General features: G+C 38.3%; 1 protein-coding gene across 1 annotated transcript in view; it reads left to right on the top strand.

The window, feature by feature from the left end:
* The window catches only part of MAPR4 (membrane-associated progesterone binding protein 4), a 270,659-nt gene extending 256,678 nt beyond the window's left edge, over positions 1–13,981 (top strand). Inside the window, exon 8 of the mRNA XM_089416574.1 lies at positions 13,539–13,981. Within this exon, the coding sequence (XP_089272700.1) occupies positions 13,539–13,706 (168 nt within the window). The 3' untranslated portion in view covers positions 13,707–13,981. The remainder of the gene's footprint in view (positions 1–13,538) is intronic.
* Positions 13,982–18,153: the final 4,172 nt, after the last annotated feature.

The following is an 18,153-nucleotide window of genomic DNA, read 5'->3' as shown; positions in this document are numbered from 1 at the left end:
GTAAATCTATTATCTATTGCTAATTCTTGGGCCTCTTCCCATGAGAAATGTCTAATTTTTGAGCAAGTCGTTGTTGATTTATGATAGCATTAGATGTGCTCTAAGTCTCAAAATTTGCAGGGATGCTTAGACACATGCATTCTCCAATACCCATAAATTGTTTTAGGAAATTCCACCTGGAGACAATTTTATTAAAATAATTATTTATTTTTAATGGGACCCTAAGTCTAAACTTAGGAAATTAAAATAATTAATGGCTATTAATCTAAACTGTGGGTGTAATTTCTAGAAGAAGACAAGGATCGAGTCCAAATGATCTGAGCCATTGATTAGAATCTAATCTAGGTCATTGGTTCTCAACTGGAAGATTATAAGAAGGACATCGATGGGTCCTTGGAGAACACACACAAAGAGTTCAGAAGATCAAATTTCTGAAGCAGAGCAGCTGCCGGTGAGAAATTCAAAGTGAGATTTTGCAGTGAGGGGCAAGGATAGTTCCGGTTGGAGATTTCTCCTGATCCGGGAATACTCAGCAGAGGAGGCAAAGAGAGATCCGGGAGAGGCAGTGTTGAGCCAGAAGAGGCTGACGCAGAGCTACGTAGGCCCACGTAGAGGCAACGTAGGTTGACACAGAGGTAGCGCAGAAGCCTTGAGGGAGTCTGAAATTTGTTGGAGGGTTCGATTTCTGTAGCTGGAAGCCGGGGTGTGAGATCGAGAGAGAAGAAGTCTGAATCTCAAAGGCAAATCGATCAGCCAGGAAGAGTGACGCAGGTCCTAGAGAGTGTGACGCTGGGTTGATGCAGACACTGCGCAGAGGCAGCCAGGGGCTGTTCATTCAAGGGTTGGATCAGCCAGGACTTCTAGTGATAGTGTGAGGTAATCTCACAAATCTCTCTGTCAGTGATATTCTCTATAACTGGATTGTCGGGAAGGCATCCAAAAGTTGTATTCAGAAATTACTATTGCATAATAATAAAACCCTCAGAACTGTTGCACCGGTTTTCTTGCATTGGATTTTCCCAGGGACGCTTGTCCAAAAATAACTGCGTAGATATGTGTTGTATCTCTTTCTTGTTCAATCGCTTGTTTCCACATATAATTTAATTAAGTGAAGACTACAGTTGTATTTACTTCGGTATTTATAGTAGAACACAGTAAATAACTTGCATGGATTAACAAGTAGAAGAAGTAATATCAGCTTGCTGCAGTAGTAATTCGGGGGATCCCCGAAATATCACAGTCGTGGTACTATTGGTGGTCTTTTAGGAGTCTCCTCCGGTACAGTCGCATGACCAGAACCAGAAGGCACATGCCCTCCACGTGAGGATGTAGATGGAGGTGGCGGCAACAAAGGAAAAGATGTTGGAGCTTGGGGGTGGCATGGTTGTTGTTGCTTCATCATCATCTCTCAAAAGTTCTACTTCCAATTCTTGAAGATGTACAGTGCCATCCTCCAAATTATCATCCTCTAGGTGCTTGTCCCAAATTTTATATGTTGGATCCTCATAAGCCCAATCACAATAATGACTCAACAACCTCAAGTTGTAGTGCACATAAACCAAGCTTTTTGCCTGGTTTTCATTGAGTTTGTTTCTTCTCACATTATGTATGAAGATGTAGGTGCTCCAACACTTTTTTGTAGGAGAAGTATTTACAACTTGTGAGAACTTTTTTTTACCAATTTTGGCCAAACTTCCATGCTGCCATATGCTTACCACCATGTGAGAGCATCAAATCTGTCTATATCTTCCATTGCATGCAATGAACCAAGCAAACCAGTGCAACTGAAGTATTTGCTTAATTCAAGACGTAGATTAGCACAATCCTCCTTGTCAGGTACCAACTTGTCTAATGCTTCCATATATCCTTTAGATACCTATGGATTTGCATGGGGTTTGATCCTAACACCACCCCCAGGTGCAAGTTGGCCCAACCAAGATGGAGAGTAGTATTTTGGCATAAGGATATACACCAAGGCATGTAGTGGAACATTAAGTTTATTCCATCATGTACACACACAATTGTGAATCAATGTATACAAGTTGGGATCATCTTCCTAAACAATATATTTTATTTGCCCGCACATGGTATCCATCTGCTCATACAACTCCCCAACCATTGGTTTATCTGTATCTACAAAACGAATCATTATAAATGGGCTTGCTGAATTGCAATACTTGCCTCACACGTGCCAAAAACAGACCATCAAAAGCAGTCTCCTCCACCTATTGAAAACCTTTCTTGACAACTGCATTTGTAGCCCTGTCCTTTAATACCTGCCAGTGTGGACTTAATACCATGCTAGCCAATGAGTCTCTTACCTTCAAAAGGCGCTTGGAGGTGAGGTAATAGCTAGGAAATCTAGTCTTCGCAATATTCAACAACTCCAATATTGAGTGACTGCGGAAAAGCCCATGGGTATTGCTATTGATTTGTAATAAATTTTATCATTTGTTTTCTTCTCTTGTACAAATCGCCAATCCATTTGTATTGTTGGTTTTTGTTCTTAATAATATCATGCATCAAAAGGTTCATTGTGTGAACCAAACACCCATACCAAAATATGTTGGGGTATTTATCCTCAATAATTGCTCCCGTTGCCTTACAATTAGCAGCATTATCAGTGATGACTTGGATGACATTGTATGGCCCAATACATTCAATTGTTTCAAGTAATGGTTCTGCAATGTTGATGTCGGTCTTGAACTTCTCTGAGTAATCATATGCTGAAAGGAAGATGGCACCACTAACAGACACAACAAGAACACTTATCAATGGCTTGCTTTTTACATTTGTCCATCCATCAGATAAAATGGGCACTCCATTTTCAGTCCAAGAATTTGTCATTCTACTCGAAGAATGTGATATTTTTGCTTTTTCATGATCAAGTGCAATGGTTCTAGCCTTGTCATACCTACGGCTCTTGTATGCTTTGGGGGCATCATTTATGGCAGAAACCATTTCATGCCAATAAGGTGAGCGAAGAAAATTGAATGGTATCCCACATGCATAGAGAAACCGGTAAAATTTTGAATCCACATCATTCCTACACCCGTCGTCAAGGAAATCTGATATGGTTCTATGCCTTAAAGAGACGTTTGTCCTTGTGCCTCCATATCCACTGCCATGGGAGGATGCTGAAGGAGTTCTTTGTGCATGTGATTGTGAGCTATGTTCAAAGAAACCCTTTGATTTTTTAGATTTGTATTAGGCTTCCTCCTCTTCCCTTATGTATTTGGCTCTATCTGTTGCTGACACACTTGCGCAAGCTTTGATTCCTATTGGTTTATCTCCATCCCATGGCCTTTTCCCACAAAGGTGCCTTTTGGCATGGGTGTATGAACCTGTGTAAGTTTTGTTGCCATGGGGGCATGTAAATTTAGTGGTTCCACCCCATTTTCCTCCTTCAGGCTTAGAAACATATTTCCACAATGGGGTTTGGTCTTGTTTAGTTTTTGGGGCCTCATCATGTCCGCTCTCTTCCTCCTCACCAAGGTACTCCTCTCCAGGGTTTTCATCAAATCCACTATACCCACTTCATCCTCTTCTTCATCATGATCAACCCTCCTTCTACTCTCCAACACCATAATAACCAAAAAAGGAACCAACAAGATGAAAATGCCAAGCCATATAGCCATGATGTTTGAAGTTTTGAGTTTGCAAAAAAATGGAGGAATGAGAATGGGAAATAGAGAATTTTTTTAATTTTTTATTTAGCAATGAACATTAAAAAAAAATGCTTGATTAGAGTGTAGATCCTACCTCTTTGGCCTTCAATCCCAAGCGCCAATCTCCCTTGCAAGCTCTTCAAGCTCCTCCAAGCCCCTCTCTCCAAGCTCCAAACTCTCTCTTGCTCTCTCCAGTGGGTGAATAATGGGAGGGGAGAGGTCTTTTTATCCTTTTCCCCCTCCCCTTCCCTCCTTTTCTTCTCCCTCTCCGTCGTTGGTCGTCGCCTCCCTCTCTCGGTCGCGTAGCCTTTTCTGGCGTCGATGGGAGTGTTTTTTAAGAGGGGGAGCGATCGCTCCCCAACCACTCCCCCTCTTAAAAAATCGCTCCTAGAGCGAAGGGGAGCAGTCAGGAGCAATCGCTCCCAACCGCTCCCCTAATCGCTCCTTCAAAACCAGGGAGCAAATTTCTTTTAAAGGGAGCGTGCTCCGGAAATCGCTGCCCCTTCAGGGGATTTCCGACAGGAGCGATTTCAGGATTGCGCTCCCGAGCGGAGTGCGAATTGGAAGCAGATTCGTGGGGTGTTGGGGTGGAAGGGGGGAGGGGCACTCCCCCGCAACCTTGCCTAAAACACTTGGTTACATCAAGTAAAATGCATATTTAGGCATTAGAATGCAAAACCAATGTTTTCACTTCATAAATATGGTGTAATTGACGTCAAGTAAAACACTAAAAAACAATGAAATAAATTCTGCTTTTCATGTATTATTGACCCATCGTTAAAACCTGATGTTGAAATAGAGTCTAGAAAAGAGATAAGATAAGATAAGATAATTTTATTAATGTCTTCGGGTGACCATAAAATTAGGTCAATGGGACTAAAAGATACATCCAGTGTAAATACAAGACATGTGGGAGTGCAAATGCAACTCCATTGTGACTCCAAAGCTAATAAGACTAAGATATGACTAAAATAAGGATAACATGAAATAAAAGTACAAATAGAGAATGTATAAAGTCATATGAGATGACCAAAAATGAGAAATGTGAAATATGTCTACTGCTGGATTGTGCAACTCCAAAGAAGGGAGGGGGGAGCTGAAAATGAAGTCAATGGGGCCAGCTTCTCCCGAATCTAATGGCTAACAGTGAGGGAGGCCAGCAAGGCAATCTCTCCCTGTCCGGGTCCTCCAGAACCGTCAGGGTATCCAACTGTGTGATCCTAGGGGGAGTAGATGAGCAAGTGTTACTCCTAACATCCAAGGCCAAAAGGAAGAAACTGCTAATCATTCTCTGTCTATTGTGTTGTGTCAAGGAGGAGGTTTGGCGGGCGAGAGGTGCCTTGCTCTGTCTTTGCCTCAAGCCATTTCCTCTGACTCTTCGAGGATAGGTCGACTAAAGCATGATACAACATCTGCGGGCCGGTTTCGAATGTACGTATCAAACTTGAACCTGGGAGGGAGGGGGTTGTGGAAAACCTTGAGGACTCATCATTTTCTCATCTGTTGCAAACTAAGACTTTGCTTGCTGCTTGTTGTTTTGACCAGACGAAACAACATGGAAATAAGAGGTAATAGTTCTAGAAATCTCAGGGTGAGTCGATGTGTGCAAGAGTTGAGTTCTAACAATTCTGAAAATATTCATCTCCATTCCTTGGACAAAGAGTGTGCTATGTAAAAATTAGTTAGGATTATGTAAATTTGATTAGCTGTAGTATTTAGGCAAAAGAGCATGACCAAAGATCATGCCCTTTCACCAAGAGGCACCTAAGGTTGTATATAACCGGGGCTCTCTCTAAAAATGTAATCATCAATTTAGTATTCATTTTATTAATAAAGATATTTATATACATATTTCTGTTTGCCATTGAAGTTTGTCACTTCATCTGGTATCAGAGCTACGACCCTCGACCTGCAAACCCTCGTTGTTTTGCGGCTTCAACTTGCAATCTTTCACTGCGTTATCCCCTCCGCTGCCTGTCGATTCCGCTTTTGTCCACCGCCTATATTTCCTGTCAACGCGTCCCCGCATCGTATCTCCGCTTTGTCCAATAATCTGACTGTTATCACCTATATCCGCTTCCACTTCGTCTAACAGTGGACAACATCCTTGTTCCACTGTACCCTTATCATCTGCATCCTGGTCACGCCATCCGCCGGGAAGACTGTTGCGTCCGTCACCCGTGTCCCTGCTGTCCTGTCCACTGCCCATCTGACCTTCTGATTGCCATTTCTGGCCGCTGACCATCTGCTGCAACACCGTAGTCCCTGCTCCATTGCGGTAGGCTGCGGTGATATCCCCACGAGGGTCAAACGTGACTGTCAGGAGTAAGTGATATCTGCCGGAGGTGATGGATTAGTCAGATGTGACTGTCCGTATGATATATATATATATATATATAAGTTAATTTAATTAATTAAATTTATTTAAAAAAAAACAACTTATGTGATATAATTAAATTAATTAATTTAATTTAATTATTTAAAAAAAAAATTTAAGCTGGCAGATAAATACACGCCCCCACAAACTCGCTCAATGTCGGCAATGACAATGACGGATTTCCAAAAAAAATTGGTTGACACAGAGCATAGGATAAATAACAACCACGATGAGGTCAGTAAAAGATTAGATGAATTCAAGATCAAGCTTGAGGGGCAGGCTGACAATATCAAAAAACAGGCTGACAATATCAAAAATCAGGCTGACAAAATAAAAAATCTTCAAGATACGACAAATCGAATAGAAATAAAGATGGAAAATCAACATGTCCAAACAGAAGTAGACATCAGAGAGGCCTTAACAATGCTGAAAATTTTGTGTAAAAAGGCGAATTGTACACCCGAACAACTACTAAAAGAAAATGAAGAGAATCAAGAGCACATCTCATCAGATTCAACAAAGTCAACAGACTCTCATGAAAAAGTTGAATCCCCAAAAAAATCAGTGACACCCCACCAAGAAGTGAGTAACGCAACCCTTACAAACAAGCAACTCTGGGATACCTTTACCAATCAACACCCCTTTTTCGCTCAACCATTAGCAACATACCAGCGAAGGGCAAAAGTCGAGATGCCTAAATTCAATGGAAACGAAAAAAACAATGTTGCATGGATAAATAAAGCAGAAGAATACTTTGAGATATATGACATCAATGACGATGACGAAAAGCTCAGGCACACATCCATGAAAATGGAAGGGGAAGCATATAATTGGTATATGTGGTGGAAAAAGACAACATACGTCATTAGCTAGAGAAAATTTAAGGATGCATTCTTTAAAAGATTCCAAGGTGTAAAAGAAGAAGAGTTCTTTTCAAAACTCATCAAATTACGACAAAAAGGAAGTGTGGACGAATACACTAAAGAATGGGAGACCTTAGTAACACGAGTACCTGGGTTATTAGAATCTCGTCTAATTCAATCATACGTCTCGGGACTCAAAACCCATTTACAAGTAGAACTTGAGATGCATGACATTTCATCAATAGAAGTAGCAAGACGAAAAGCAAAAACAACCGAAAAGAAATTCGAACAAATATTTTGGTCAAAATCCAAAAAAACATATTCAAGACGAAGAATACCTCAGTATGCGGACGCAAAAAATACAAGATATGTTCCACCACATCGTCGTGAAGATGAAAAATCTAATGTGGAAACGCAAAGGATAAAAGAGGGTAAATGCAAGCGCTGTGGTGAGAAGTGGGACCCCAAACATAGGTGTGCTAAAGGAAAAGAACCAAAGAACCTATATAATTGTGAAGCAACCAATGATTCAAATAGTGAAGATTCTAACATAGAAGAAACAGAAGATGCCCCAGAATTCTCACCAGAATTAGATGACGAAAGTATTCCGCAAGTGTCATTATCAGCTATGACAGGTATATCACAACCTCAGACTTTAAAGTTAAAAGGACACATAAAGAAGAACAACGTGGTGGTTCTCATCGACTCTGGTAGCACACACAATTTTTTAGATGCAACCGTGGCAAAGAGACTCAATATTTTTTCATTTCCCTTACCAAACATGAAGGTGATGGTAGCTGATGGTAAGAAGATTGAAAAGGTGGGGAAATGCCATAAGGTTAAATTGCAAATTCAAGACTTCAGTTTAGAGTCTCCGTTTTTCACGGTACCATTAGGAGGAGTAGATGTAGTCTTAGGTATCCAATGGCTACGAACTTTAGGTACTTATGCTGCCAACCATCAAGTACAATTTATAAAATTCAAATGGGGAGGTTAGAAGTACAAACTACATGGATTCCAAGCACCAGAAAATCAAGTTGTATCATCATCTCAGATGATGAAGATGATTCGAAAAGGAGCACCCGCTTATGTAGTACAATGTCACCAGTTAGAAATGTTATCTGCAAATATGACCAGTGAAGAGTCACCAGAAATACAAGATCTAATTCGGAAGCATGAAAAAGTATTTCAAGACCTACCTATGAAGATGCCGCCTAATAGAGAAATTGATCATACAATAGAAGTCAAGGCAGGATCAGACCTTGTCAACATCAAGCCATACCGATACCCACATAACCAAAAAATAGAAATTGAGAGACTAATCCAAGACCTCTTAAAGTGTGGGATAATCTCGAAAAATAAAAGTCCTTACGCTGCTCTAGTGGTGTTGGTAAGGAAGAAAGATGGTTCATTCAGGCTATGCATTGATTATAGGGGATTAAACAAAATAACAATCAAAAACAAGTTCCCAATCTCCTTTATTGACGAAATGTTGGATGAGCTACATGGTGCAAAGTATTTCTCAAAATTGGACTTAAGATCAGGCTACTATCAAATTAGAATCAGATTAGAGGACATACCAAAAACGGCATTCCGAACACGAAGGTCACTATGAATTTAAAGTAATGCTGTTTGGATTAACCAATGCACCAACAACGTTTCAAGCAACCATGAACGAATTATTTCGTCCACATCTTAGGAAGTTTGTATTAGTATTCTTTGATGATATTCTAATCTATAGTAAAACTTGGAAGGAACACTTGCAACATTTGGACAAAGTTCTTACACTACTTAAAGAACACCAATTTTACGCAAAAAAAATCCAAATGCACCTTCGGAAAGGAAGAAGTAGAATACCTTGGACACATTATATCCCATGAAGGCGTAAAGGTGAACCCTAATAAAATCAAAGCTATAAAAGAATGGACCAAACCTGCTAATATATCCAAGCTAAGAGGGTTCTTAGGTTTGATTGGATATTACCGAAGATTTATTGAAAACTATGCACATATAACTGCACCTCTAACAAATCTTTTAAAGAAGAATTCGTTTCTATGTGATGAGGAGGCAGGAAGCTGTTTTGAAAAATTAAAGGAAATTATGTCTAATGCTCCCATATTAGCAACACCAGATTTTTCTAAACCATTTATCATTGAGTGTGATGCTTCCGGATTCGGTATAGGTGCAGTATTAATGCAACAAGGACACCCAATAGCTTTTGAAAGTAGGAAGCTCAACAAAAGAGAACGCCTCAAATCCACATACAATAAAGAAATGCTCGCTATCATGCACGCATTAGCTAAGTGGAGGCAATATCTTTTGGGAAGTAAGTTTTCTATTCGAACAGACCACAACAGTCTCCAGCACCTCCTTCAACAAAAAACACTTTCCGAAGAACAACAAAAATGGATTGAAAAAATTGCCGCTTTTGACTTGGAAATACTACATAAAAGAGGTAAAGACAATGTGGTAGCAGATGCCCTATCCAGGAAAGATGAAGAACCAACACTACTTGCAATTTCAGTTGTTGTCCCTGAGTGGCTTAACGAAATTCGAAGTGAGTATGCCAAGGATCCAAAAATAATGGCAATAATCAATAACCTTCCCAACAACTCAAAATTTGAGTGGAAGAATGATATCCTATGGTACAAGGGAAGAATCTATCTAAATACAAATTCCAAGTTTAAGTTTAAGATACTCAAGGAATCACATGACTCACCGTCAGCTGGACATGTAGGATTCTTTAAGACTTACTACAATGCACGTCAATCCTTCTTTTGGAAGGGAATGAATCGTGATATTCAGAAATATGTAGCAGAATGTGACACATGTCAAAGGAATAAAAGTGAAAATATTACGACACTAGGATTACTTCACCCTTTAAACATTCCAAATCAGAAATGGGAAGAAATCTTGATGGACTTTATCAAAGGATTACCAGTATTTGAAGATAAGGACAAGATTTTCGTAGTAGTCGATAGACTCACCAAATATGCTCATTTTATGGCAATAAAGAAGTCATACTCAGCAAAAGAAATCGCTGAAATATTTTGCAAAAATATATATAAGTTACACGGTTTTCCGAAAGTCATTGTGAGTGATAGAGATGCCAAGTTCAAAGGTAATTTCTGGAAGGAATTGTTCAGCCATATAGGAACCTACCTAAATATGAGTTCCGCTTATCACCCTCAAACAGATGGCCAAACAGAGGTTGTCAATAAATGTTTGGAGGCCTACCTATGTTGCTACGCTACAGAAAAACAAAATAAGTGGGCTCAATGGTTACATCTTGCTGAGTGGTGGTATAATTCCACTTATCATACATCAGCAAAAATGACGCCATTTCAAGCTTTATATGGGTATGAACCCCCGAAATGGAAGGATCTAGCTATTGTCCAGACAAATCTACCTGTTGTTAAAGATCAACTAGAAGAAACCCAAAAAATCATTCAAATATTAAAAGAAAACCTGAATAATGCAAGGAATCGTATGAAGCAACAAGCAGACCGTAACAGAACCGAAAGAGAGTTTGAAGTTGGCAAATGGGTATTTGTTAAGCTCCAACCATACAAACAATTATCCTTAAAACAGAAAGGAAAAAACAAATTGGCACCAAAGTTTTATGGACCTTATCAGATCAACAAAAAGATTAGCCAAGTTGCGTATGGTTTAAGCCTTCCAGAGACAAGTCGTGTTCACAATGTCTTCCATGTATCTTGCCTTAAAAGGGCACTAGGTAATAATCAAACAGCGCAAACAACGCTTCCATCCTTAGATGATGAGAGAAGAGTCATTTTAGAACCAGAAGATATTTTATCTACTAGAGAAAGAAAGCTTCGATATCGTACTATCAAGGAATATCTAATCAAGTGGAAGGACTTACCCGAAGAAGAAGCTTCTTGGGAGAATGAATCATTTTGTCAACAACATCCGTCGTTATGTATGCTTTGAGGACAAAGCATTCTTTCGAGAGGAAGGCATTGCTATGTAAAAATTAGTTAGGATTATGTAAATTTGATTAGCTGTAGTATCTAGGCAAAAAAGCATGACCAAAGATCATGCCCTTTCACCAAGAGGCACCTAAGGTTGTATATAACCGGGGCTCTCTCTGAAAATGTAATCATCAATTCAGTATTCATTTTATTAATAAAGATATTTATATACATATTTCTGTTTGCCATTGAAGTTTTTCACTTCAGAGTGCACTCACAATAACAATTGGCCACCATAAGAGAGTATTATTTATAAACAAAGTTGTAAGCCAACATGGCCTGTAGTCAAAAGTTTATATATATATATATATATAATAAAAGTTTAGACACATGGCAGAAATAAAAATTTGAGAAGTAATAGACTAAGAGGATAGCAGCAGCTCTTTGCTAACCCAAAACTAAGAAAGAAAACCAATCTGAAAAACACATTCAGTGCCTAGCAATTGTTGCTCTAAGGACACAATTGTTACAGCAAGCACTCCAAAAGAGCAGCACAGAGAAGCAACATAAAAAATTCAAATATTCATAACTTGTTTGGGACATTCATATATCTCTCATCAGTTTTGATTTTTTATTTAATTGACTTACAATTATTGTTCTCAAACCTACAATTACAAATGACAGGCTTTGACTGTTGGCCTTGTCTCTCTTATACAAAATCTATTGATGTGATTTATGGTTTTAAGATACATTGAGTGCAGAGTTGTTTATGAGGCTTGAGCAAACATTCCTTTGTATTATGACAGAACAAAGCATTGAAATAGCTATTAATCATAAGCTGTAATATATATAGAAGAGCTGGTCAAAGAAGTAGTTTTACACTGAAACTATCCCTCCATACTAAACCCAACCAAATCTGGAAATGAGCACTTCTATGACAGCTTACAGGGGACATTTATACTAATGAATTAGGATCTGTATAAGCCTCAGAGTACTCTTTTCCCATCGCTGATCCTCAGGCATGGAAGGAACCATAGTCAAGTTCCCCTCTGTTCACCCTTGCAAACTGGACAAACAGACTCTGGCATGTTATAACAATACTGCTCCCTGTATTTGTAAATGAATTGAACTTTTGGTTTAAAGCTGATCCTACATAACCAACACTGAGCAATGATATATGTGCAAATAGAGGGTTTAACCATTCAAGTGTCAACAAAGTATTATTTCGAGAGTGAGAGAGAGTGCTCAGTGAAGTGTGGACACAGGTGGCAAGGGTCGAGAGTGGAGTGTGAGGCTACGAGTGCGACTTTAGCCTTTAAGGTTTTGATTTTTTTTTTTTTTATTATTATCAACTGCCGAGACACCCTGAACATGAAGTCAAATTTAATCGAATCTAAGGTGATTTATTTTATTTTATTCATGTTCATGTTCGTGTTGGGGTTCAGGTCTGGTTTGTGCTCGGGTTCGCCTTGATGTTTGGCGAACTGAAACAAATAAATTCGACGTGTGTTTAAATTCGGCGAACTTGGAACCTGAAGGATTGTGTTTGTTAAACACGGTGACTTAGAACTAGACCAATCTCTAGCTGGAGATTGTCATGGTCAGTTGTGTCTTCGAAGGATATCAACTTGGCCATACACGTTATGCATAATTATTGCGTTGCCTCTGATGGATTCTAAGCTAGAAAGAGCGTACATAGTATCTTTCACAATTTGCATTCTATAGCTATTTCCTTTCAAACTTTGGTGTATAACATGTGAAAAGCTATAATGAGTGCCCTTTAACTACTCTGTACTAATTCATCATTGTTGCTGATTATCTTCTGGTAGACATTCTGTATGCTTTTAAGTTGCTTGAACTCAGCTGCCAACTGTGATCAATTGCCCTATTAATCATATGTTCTACAATTAATTCTATAATTTTTACCATTTGTTCTTAATGCTGGAGGAGACAGTAGTGTTTTAGAAGCCTAGTCTAGTATCAAACGTCAGTTACTTATAGTAATTGTCTATGTATGGAGTCTTTGGATATCAGCTACTTTTAGCCACCCCTATTTTCGGAATAAATTATCTTTAGCTTGAGTTTATTTGGGCCTGCTTTCTTATGCATGTGTATTTGTAGCTAACGATTCAGCTAATTTTACCCGTGTGGTACTCTATGTATTAAACATGTCATCAAGTAATCTAAAATGTTGAGTTATTTCCTGTCCACTGATGCTCCTGTGAGATTGCTTATATTAATGTTGACCACTAAAGCATCCGTGCATGCTAAGATCTGTCAGTGCAATTTGAAGTACGAAACTACATCGAGACTTGGCTATTGTGTGGCAAGCTTAAAATTTAAATCATAGATTCCAATAAATTCAAAATATCAAGAATTAAGACAGGCATATTAAATAAGCTCTCTTCGTAGAATTAGTAAACATCAGTAATGTCACTTGCTAAACTATTTTTCTGGATCCAATCCACAAACATCCTTGAATCTGTTTGTTTCCCTTCTGTGTACCTTCTTGAAAATATGAACACTGTCAATATGTTTGCTGCCCAGGCCCCATCCTTATTGTTTTCTCTTGAATATATTCTATGTTTTCTGCCCTTCTAGAAATTCTCTCTAATATATGAACATTGTTATTCATTAATGATCAGTGTCCATCCAGATGTCAGCTTTTATCAGACTCTTACAATTGTAAATTTTGCAGGTGTGGTGTGAATCTGGTTATCCTCGGTTGGTACAAATGCCTTCAGAGATAGCCTTATCAGGGAAAATGAGTAAGCATTGTGCATGCTTCAAAGAGGAAGAACTGAACCAATCAGGGTTGGAGTTGTACAAAGGCTGTGATCCTTATGCATCTTTGTGCAAAACGTAGAATTGTTACTTATCACATGATCTTGGATTATTGATTCAGGAATATGAAGTGCTGAAATTTATTTATTTTCTTATTCTTTTTTCTTTATGGCGTTTTTCAGTGCGCCTTTAGAAACATTACACAAACTTCAATAATGTCATATTCTCTATACATTCTAGAGTCGAATTGGCTTTTGGATGCAGTATAATCTACTTGCAGAAGACCATCATGGTTTTAACAAAGTGTACAGTGTATACTTTTGACACACTTTATAAATTGAATGTTGCTTAGTTGCAGGTTACATCTCACAGAAATTAAGTTTGAAATGGATCACTACCGAAATGCTTCTTGCTGGATAAATAATGAATTTTATGAATATTCATTCGATAACTATAAGCGTACAGTAAGGACACTCTGGAGTTGTCAACTAAGTTGATTAAGTGCGGTATGAATAAATACAACATACTGGAGATGAGTATGTAGTCAAACAGCATATGTTTATATCACTTCCACAACCAAGTTGACGTGTATGGTATGAATAAGTAGAACATTACTGAAGACGGGTGTGTAGTCAAACAGCTTATGTATATGTCACTTGGAATGCAGAAATAGTTATGGATTTTTGAAACGATGGAATTTAAAATCTCAATAGTCACTGAAGTTGATTCAAAGAACAGTGAGCTATAATAATAACACATACACATAGACAAGATCACCTCACCTATGCTCTTAAGCATACATTTTGAAATTTAGTCAATGGGACTGAATTTTTTGGGTATAGTTGTTTATCATTCAAGCATTCTTTATTGGTACAATGTACTAACACAGTATTAGAGGAATCAATAGTCACACCCAAAACATGTGTCTTACAATCATGCCCAAGTACATGACCAACAGTAGGATGAAAATAGAGGACCCAAATCAAACCAAGAGGCCATAAGCTTTCTCTATGTCGTCTATAACATGGAATGTGCCAATGTAGTCTACTTATTTACAAATGTACACACTACTGTGAATACATAAATGAATGAGGAATGAACCATAGACATGATAGTTACCAGCTTGGAATAACAAGAGTTCCAGACAAACACACGAGTGTTGAAGGGGGCACTTGCACCCAAGTGGATTGCAGCTACAAATTTGGATGTTTTGGTTTAATGTTGTGGAAGAGGAGCTTTTTAAAGAAACTTTGATAAATAGATATTTGAAATGATTAGTTACGAAAGAGAAAGGGAAACCCGTTTTACACCAAAACATGAGAAACTCCAACTTAACGCCGAAGTTACTAATAAGAGTAATTAAGCCATGAATGTGGCTTTTTACAATGATCGAAACATGCTAGGTGAAGTCCTTATAGTGGGTGATTTCAATGCTAGAAATGCAAGTGAGGAAGCTAGCATTTTTCGTTGTAAAGAAGATTACGACCCTATTTGGCTTACAGAAGAGAGTAATCATCAGTGAGAAAGAATTTGAGAGGACAAGGGCTGCAATCTCTGAACAATTGCTTACTCTATGTGGGGCTTTGATTTAGTCATTTGTAATGGCTTGACTAGATGGGCAAAGTCTGGTAATGTCACTTGCAATACTTACAATAGAGCAAGTGTAGTAGATTATGTAATTTGCTCGCATGGTTTGTGTGAGAAAATGGAGGAAGTTTTGATTGGAGATCAGCTGTGGGATTTAAAATCAGATCACAAACCAATTTATTTAAGTTTTTCTTGGATTGGAAATAAACAATTAGAGTAAAAAATTCAGCATGTCCAACAAAATCTCCCATAGGGAAGAATTCTTTTGAATCCATAAAATTGTAATATCTTCAAAATGACGCTAGAGAGGCTCTTCGAGAAGGAGAAAATCACAATTCACAGCCTTTGATTTAGTCATTTGTAATGGCTTGACTAGATGGGCAAAGTCTGGTAATTTCACTTGCAATACTTACAATGGAGCAAGTGTAGTAGATTATGTAATTTGCTCGCATGGTTTGTGTGAGAAAATGGAGGAAGTTTTGATTGGAGATCAGCTGTGGGACTTAAAATCATATCACAAGCCAATTTATTTAAGTTTCTCTTGGACTGGAAATAAACAATTAGAGTAAAAAATTCAGCATGTCCAACAAAATCTCCCAAAGGGCAAAATTCTTTTGACTCCAGAAAATTGTAATACCTTCAAAATGACGCTAGAGAGGCTCTTCGAGAAGGAGAAAATCACAATTCACGGCCTTCATAGTCATGAATTAACACATTTAATTCAATGCGCACTTGCAGAGTGCAAAAGAGCAAAAATTAAGAAGTTTGAAACAAATTGCTTTCCAGTTAATGCTTGGTTTGATGAGGAATACAAAAAGGCAAGGTGAATGTGGAAAGAGTCAAACAAGGATAACATAAAGCTCAAATCTTACAAGCAGCTATTAAGCAAGAAAAAGACCGATTTCATGGTTTCAGGGAGGGAAGAACTAATCTTCCTTGGGAAAAATAATCCCAAATTATTTTGGAAGGAGCTCCAACCGAGAAAGATACAAACTGGAAATTGTATTACAACTTCTAAATGGTTTGACAACTCTATGAGCTTGATCCCAAGGTTGACCCTCCCCCCTTGGTCAACACTGATACTGAACTCTTCACGGTGCAAGAGGTAGAGATGGGTATCAAGAAGTTGGGTGTTGGTAAAGCAAAAGACTTAGCTGAACTCTAAGCAGAATATCTAAAGTCGGGCTCAAAGATCCTTGCACCTCACATTACAAAAATTTTCAACAACATCATACAATAGGGGCTCCCCACAGATTGGGCAACTAGTCTGGCAATACCTCTTTTCAAGAACGGTGACGTCAATACCCTCCAATTATAGGACCATCATGATAAACCCTTTGTTTGCAAAGCTATTTGGAAGCATGCTAGAAAATAAAATTAGCAAGTGGGCAGAAGAAAAAGATAAATGTGCTAAAGGGCAAGCAGGTTTTAGACCTAAACATTCCAAGTTGATCATGGTATAACTTTAAGGCACATCATTGAAAAAGTTTGGGAGAAAAATGAAGAAGTCTTTTGTTGCTTTGCTGATTTCAGAAAAAACGTTTGACACGGTTCCTAGGGTTAAGCTTTGGCACAGAATGGAGGAACTTAGGGTTCTTAAACATTTGAGAGCAGCTGTGCATAGGCTGTATGAAGAGGTGAAAGTCAAAATTAGAACTTCAGCAGGCATTTTTGAAAGTTTTAGAAGCGATATCAGGGTCAAAGCAAGGTTGTCCACTGTCTCTTACCCTTTTTGGTTTATATATCGACAAGCTTGAGGAGTGGTTAAATTCATAAGGAGGTGATGGTATCTATTTGGGCAAGTTTGTTATAAGGCTTCTTTTGTATGCAAATGACCTTATTCTGATTGCTAAATCAGCGCTTGGTTTGCAAGAGAACTTACCATCGCTTGAGCATTTTTGTAGAAGTGTGGGGATGCTCGTCAATATCAACAAAACGAAAGTAGTGGTTTTCTCTAAAAAAAGAAAACATAACTAGCATAAATTCTACTTTGAAGACAACACTCTGGAAGAAGTTGCGGATTACAAATACCTCGGAATTGACTTCAACAAAAATCTAAGCTGGGATGGTTATAGAAAGAAAAGAACTTTGGGGGGTTGGAAAACATTTTATGCTTTTCAAAATAGGTGTAGAGAGGCAGAGTTATGGGACTGGAAAACCACTCAAACTCTTTTTGGGCTTCTCTATGGTTGTGAACTATGTGCTAGCATTACATCCAACATGCAATGGAGATAAATTGAGAAGATTTATAAGTGTTTGATTACAAACAAATTCAAGATTAAAAGTGCAGTTCCTTATGCTATCTTGTTTAGCGAAACAGGGGCTGCTCCTATTGAAGCAATTGTTATGGTGCGAGTCATAAGGTATTTAAAAAAAATTGAGCAAATGGAAGAGAGTAGATGGCCTAAGGTTGTCTTTAATGACAAATTGTGCAACAACAACAAAAAACTTGGATGCAACAAAATAACAAATAGTTTAATAAATGGGGTATTTGCTTGAACACGTGTCCCATAAACAACAAAGAGATAAAAGCTTTTGTTATGGATAAGTTCCACAAGCGTACTTGGGATAAGGAGCTAGGAAGAAAGAAAAAGTACTATATTGAAGTGTTTAATCCCACTCATAATCATCAACCAAAAACATACATAGAGGCCAATATCTTTCGGAGAGCCAAAATTCTTATTGCTCAGTTAAGGACTAATTCTCATCAACTACGTTGTGAACAGAGCGTTGGAAAATGCCAGAAGAAGTGTGGGAGGAAAGTGTATGCATTTTTGTTCTTCCAGAAAAGTGGAAACATAAAAGCATTTCATTTTAAAATGTGAGGCCTTCAAAGACAACAGGGAAAGTTATGCAGATATGTTGGCAACTAACTCTTGGGATAATCTATTTAGCGAGGGGTTTGTCGAGAGGCTGGGAGCATTTATTGTGAAGCTTTACAA

This window comes from Pinus tabuliformis, chromosome 3_2 (assembly GCF_031772625.1).
Source record: "Pinus tabuliformis cultivar Carrire ecotype Pingquan chromosome 3_2, CPIR1, whole genome shotgun sequence".
Lineage (NCBI taxonomy): Eukaryota > Viridiplantae > Streptophyta > Pinopsida > Pinales > Pinaceae > Pinus > Pinus tabuliformis.
This window is presented reverse-complemented; position numbering and strand designations above follow the sequence as displayed.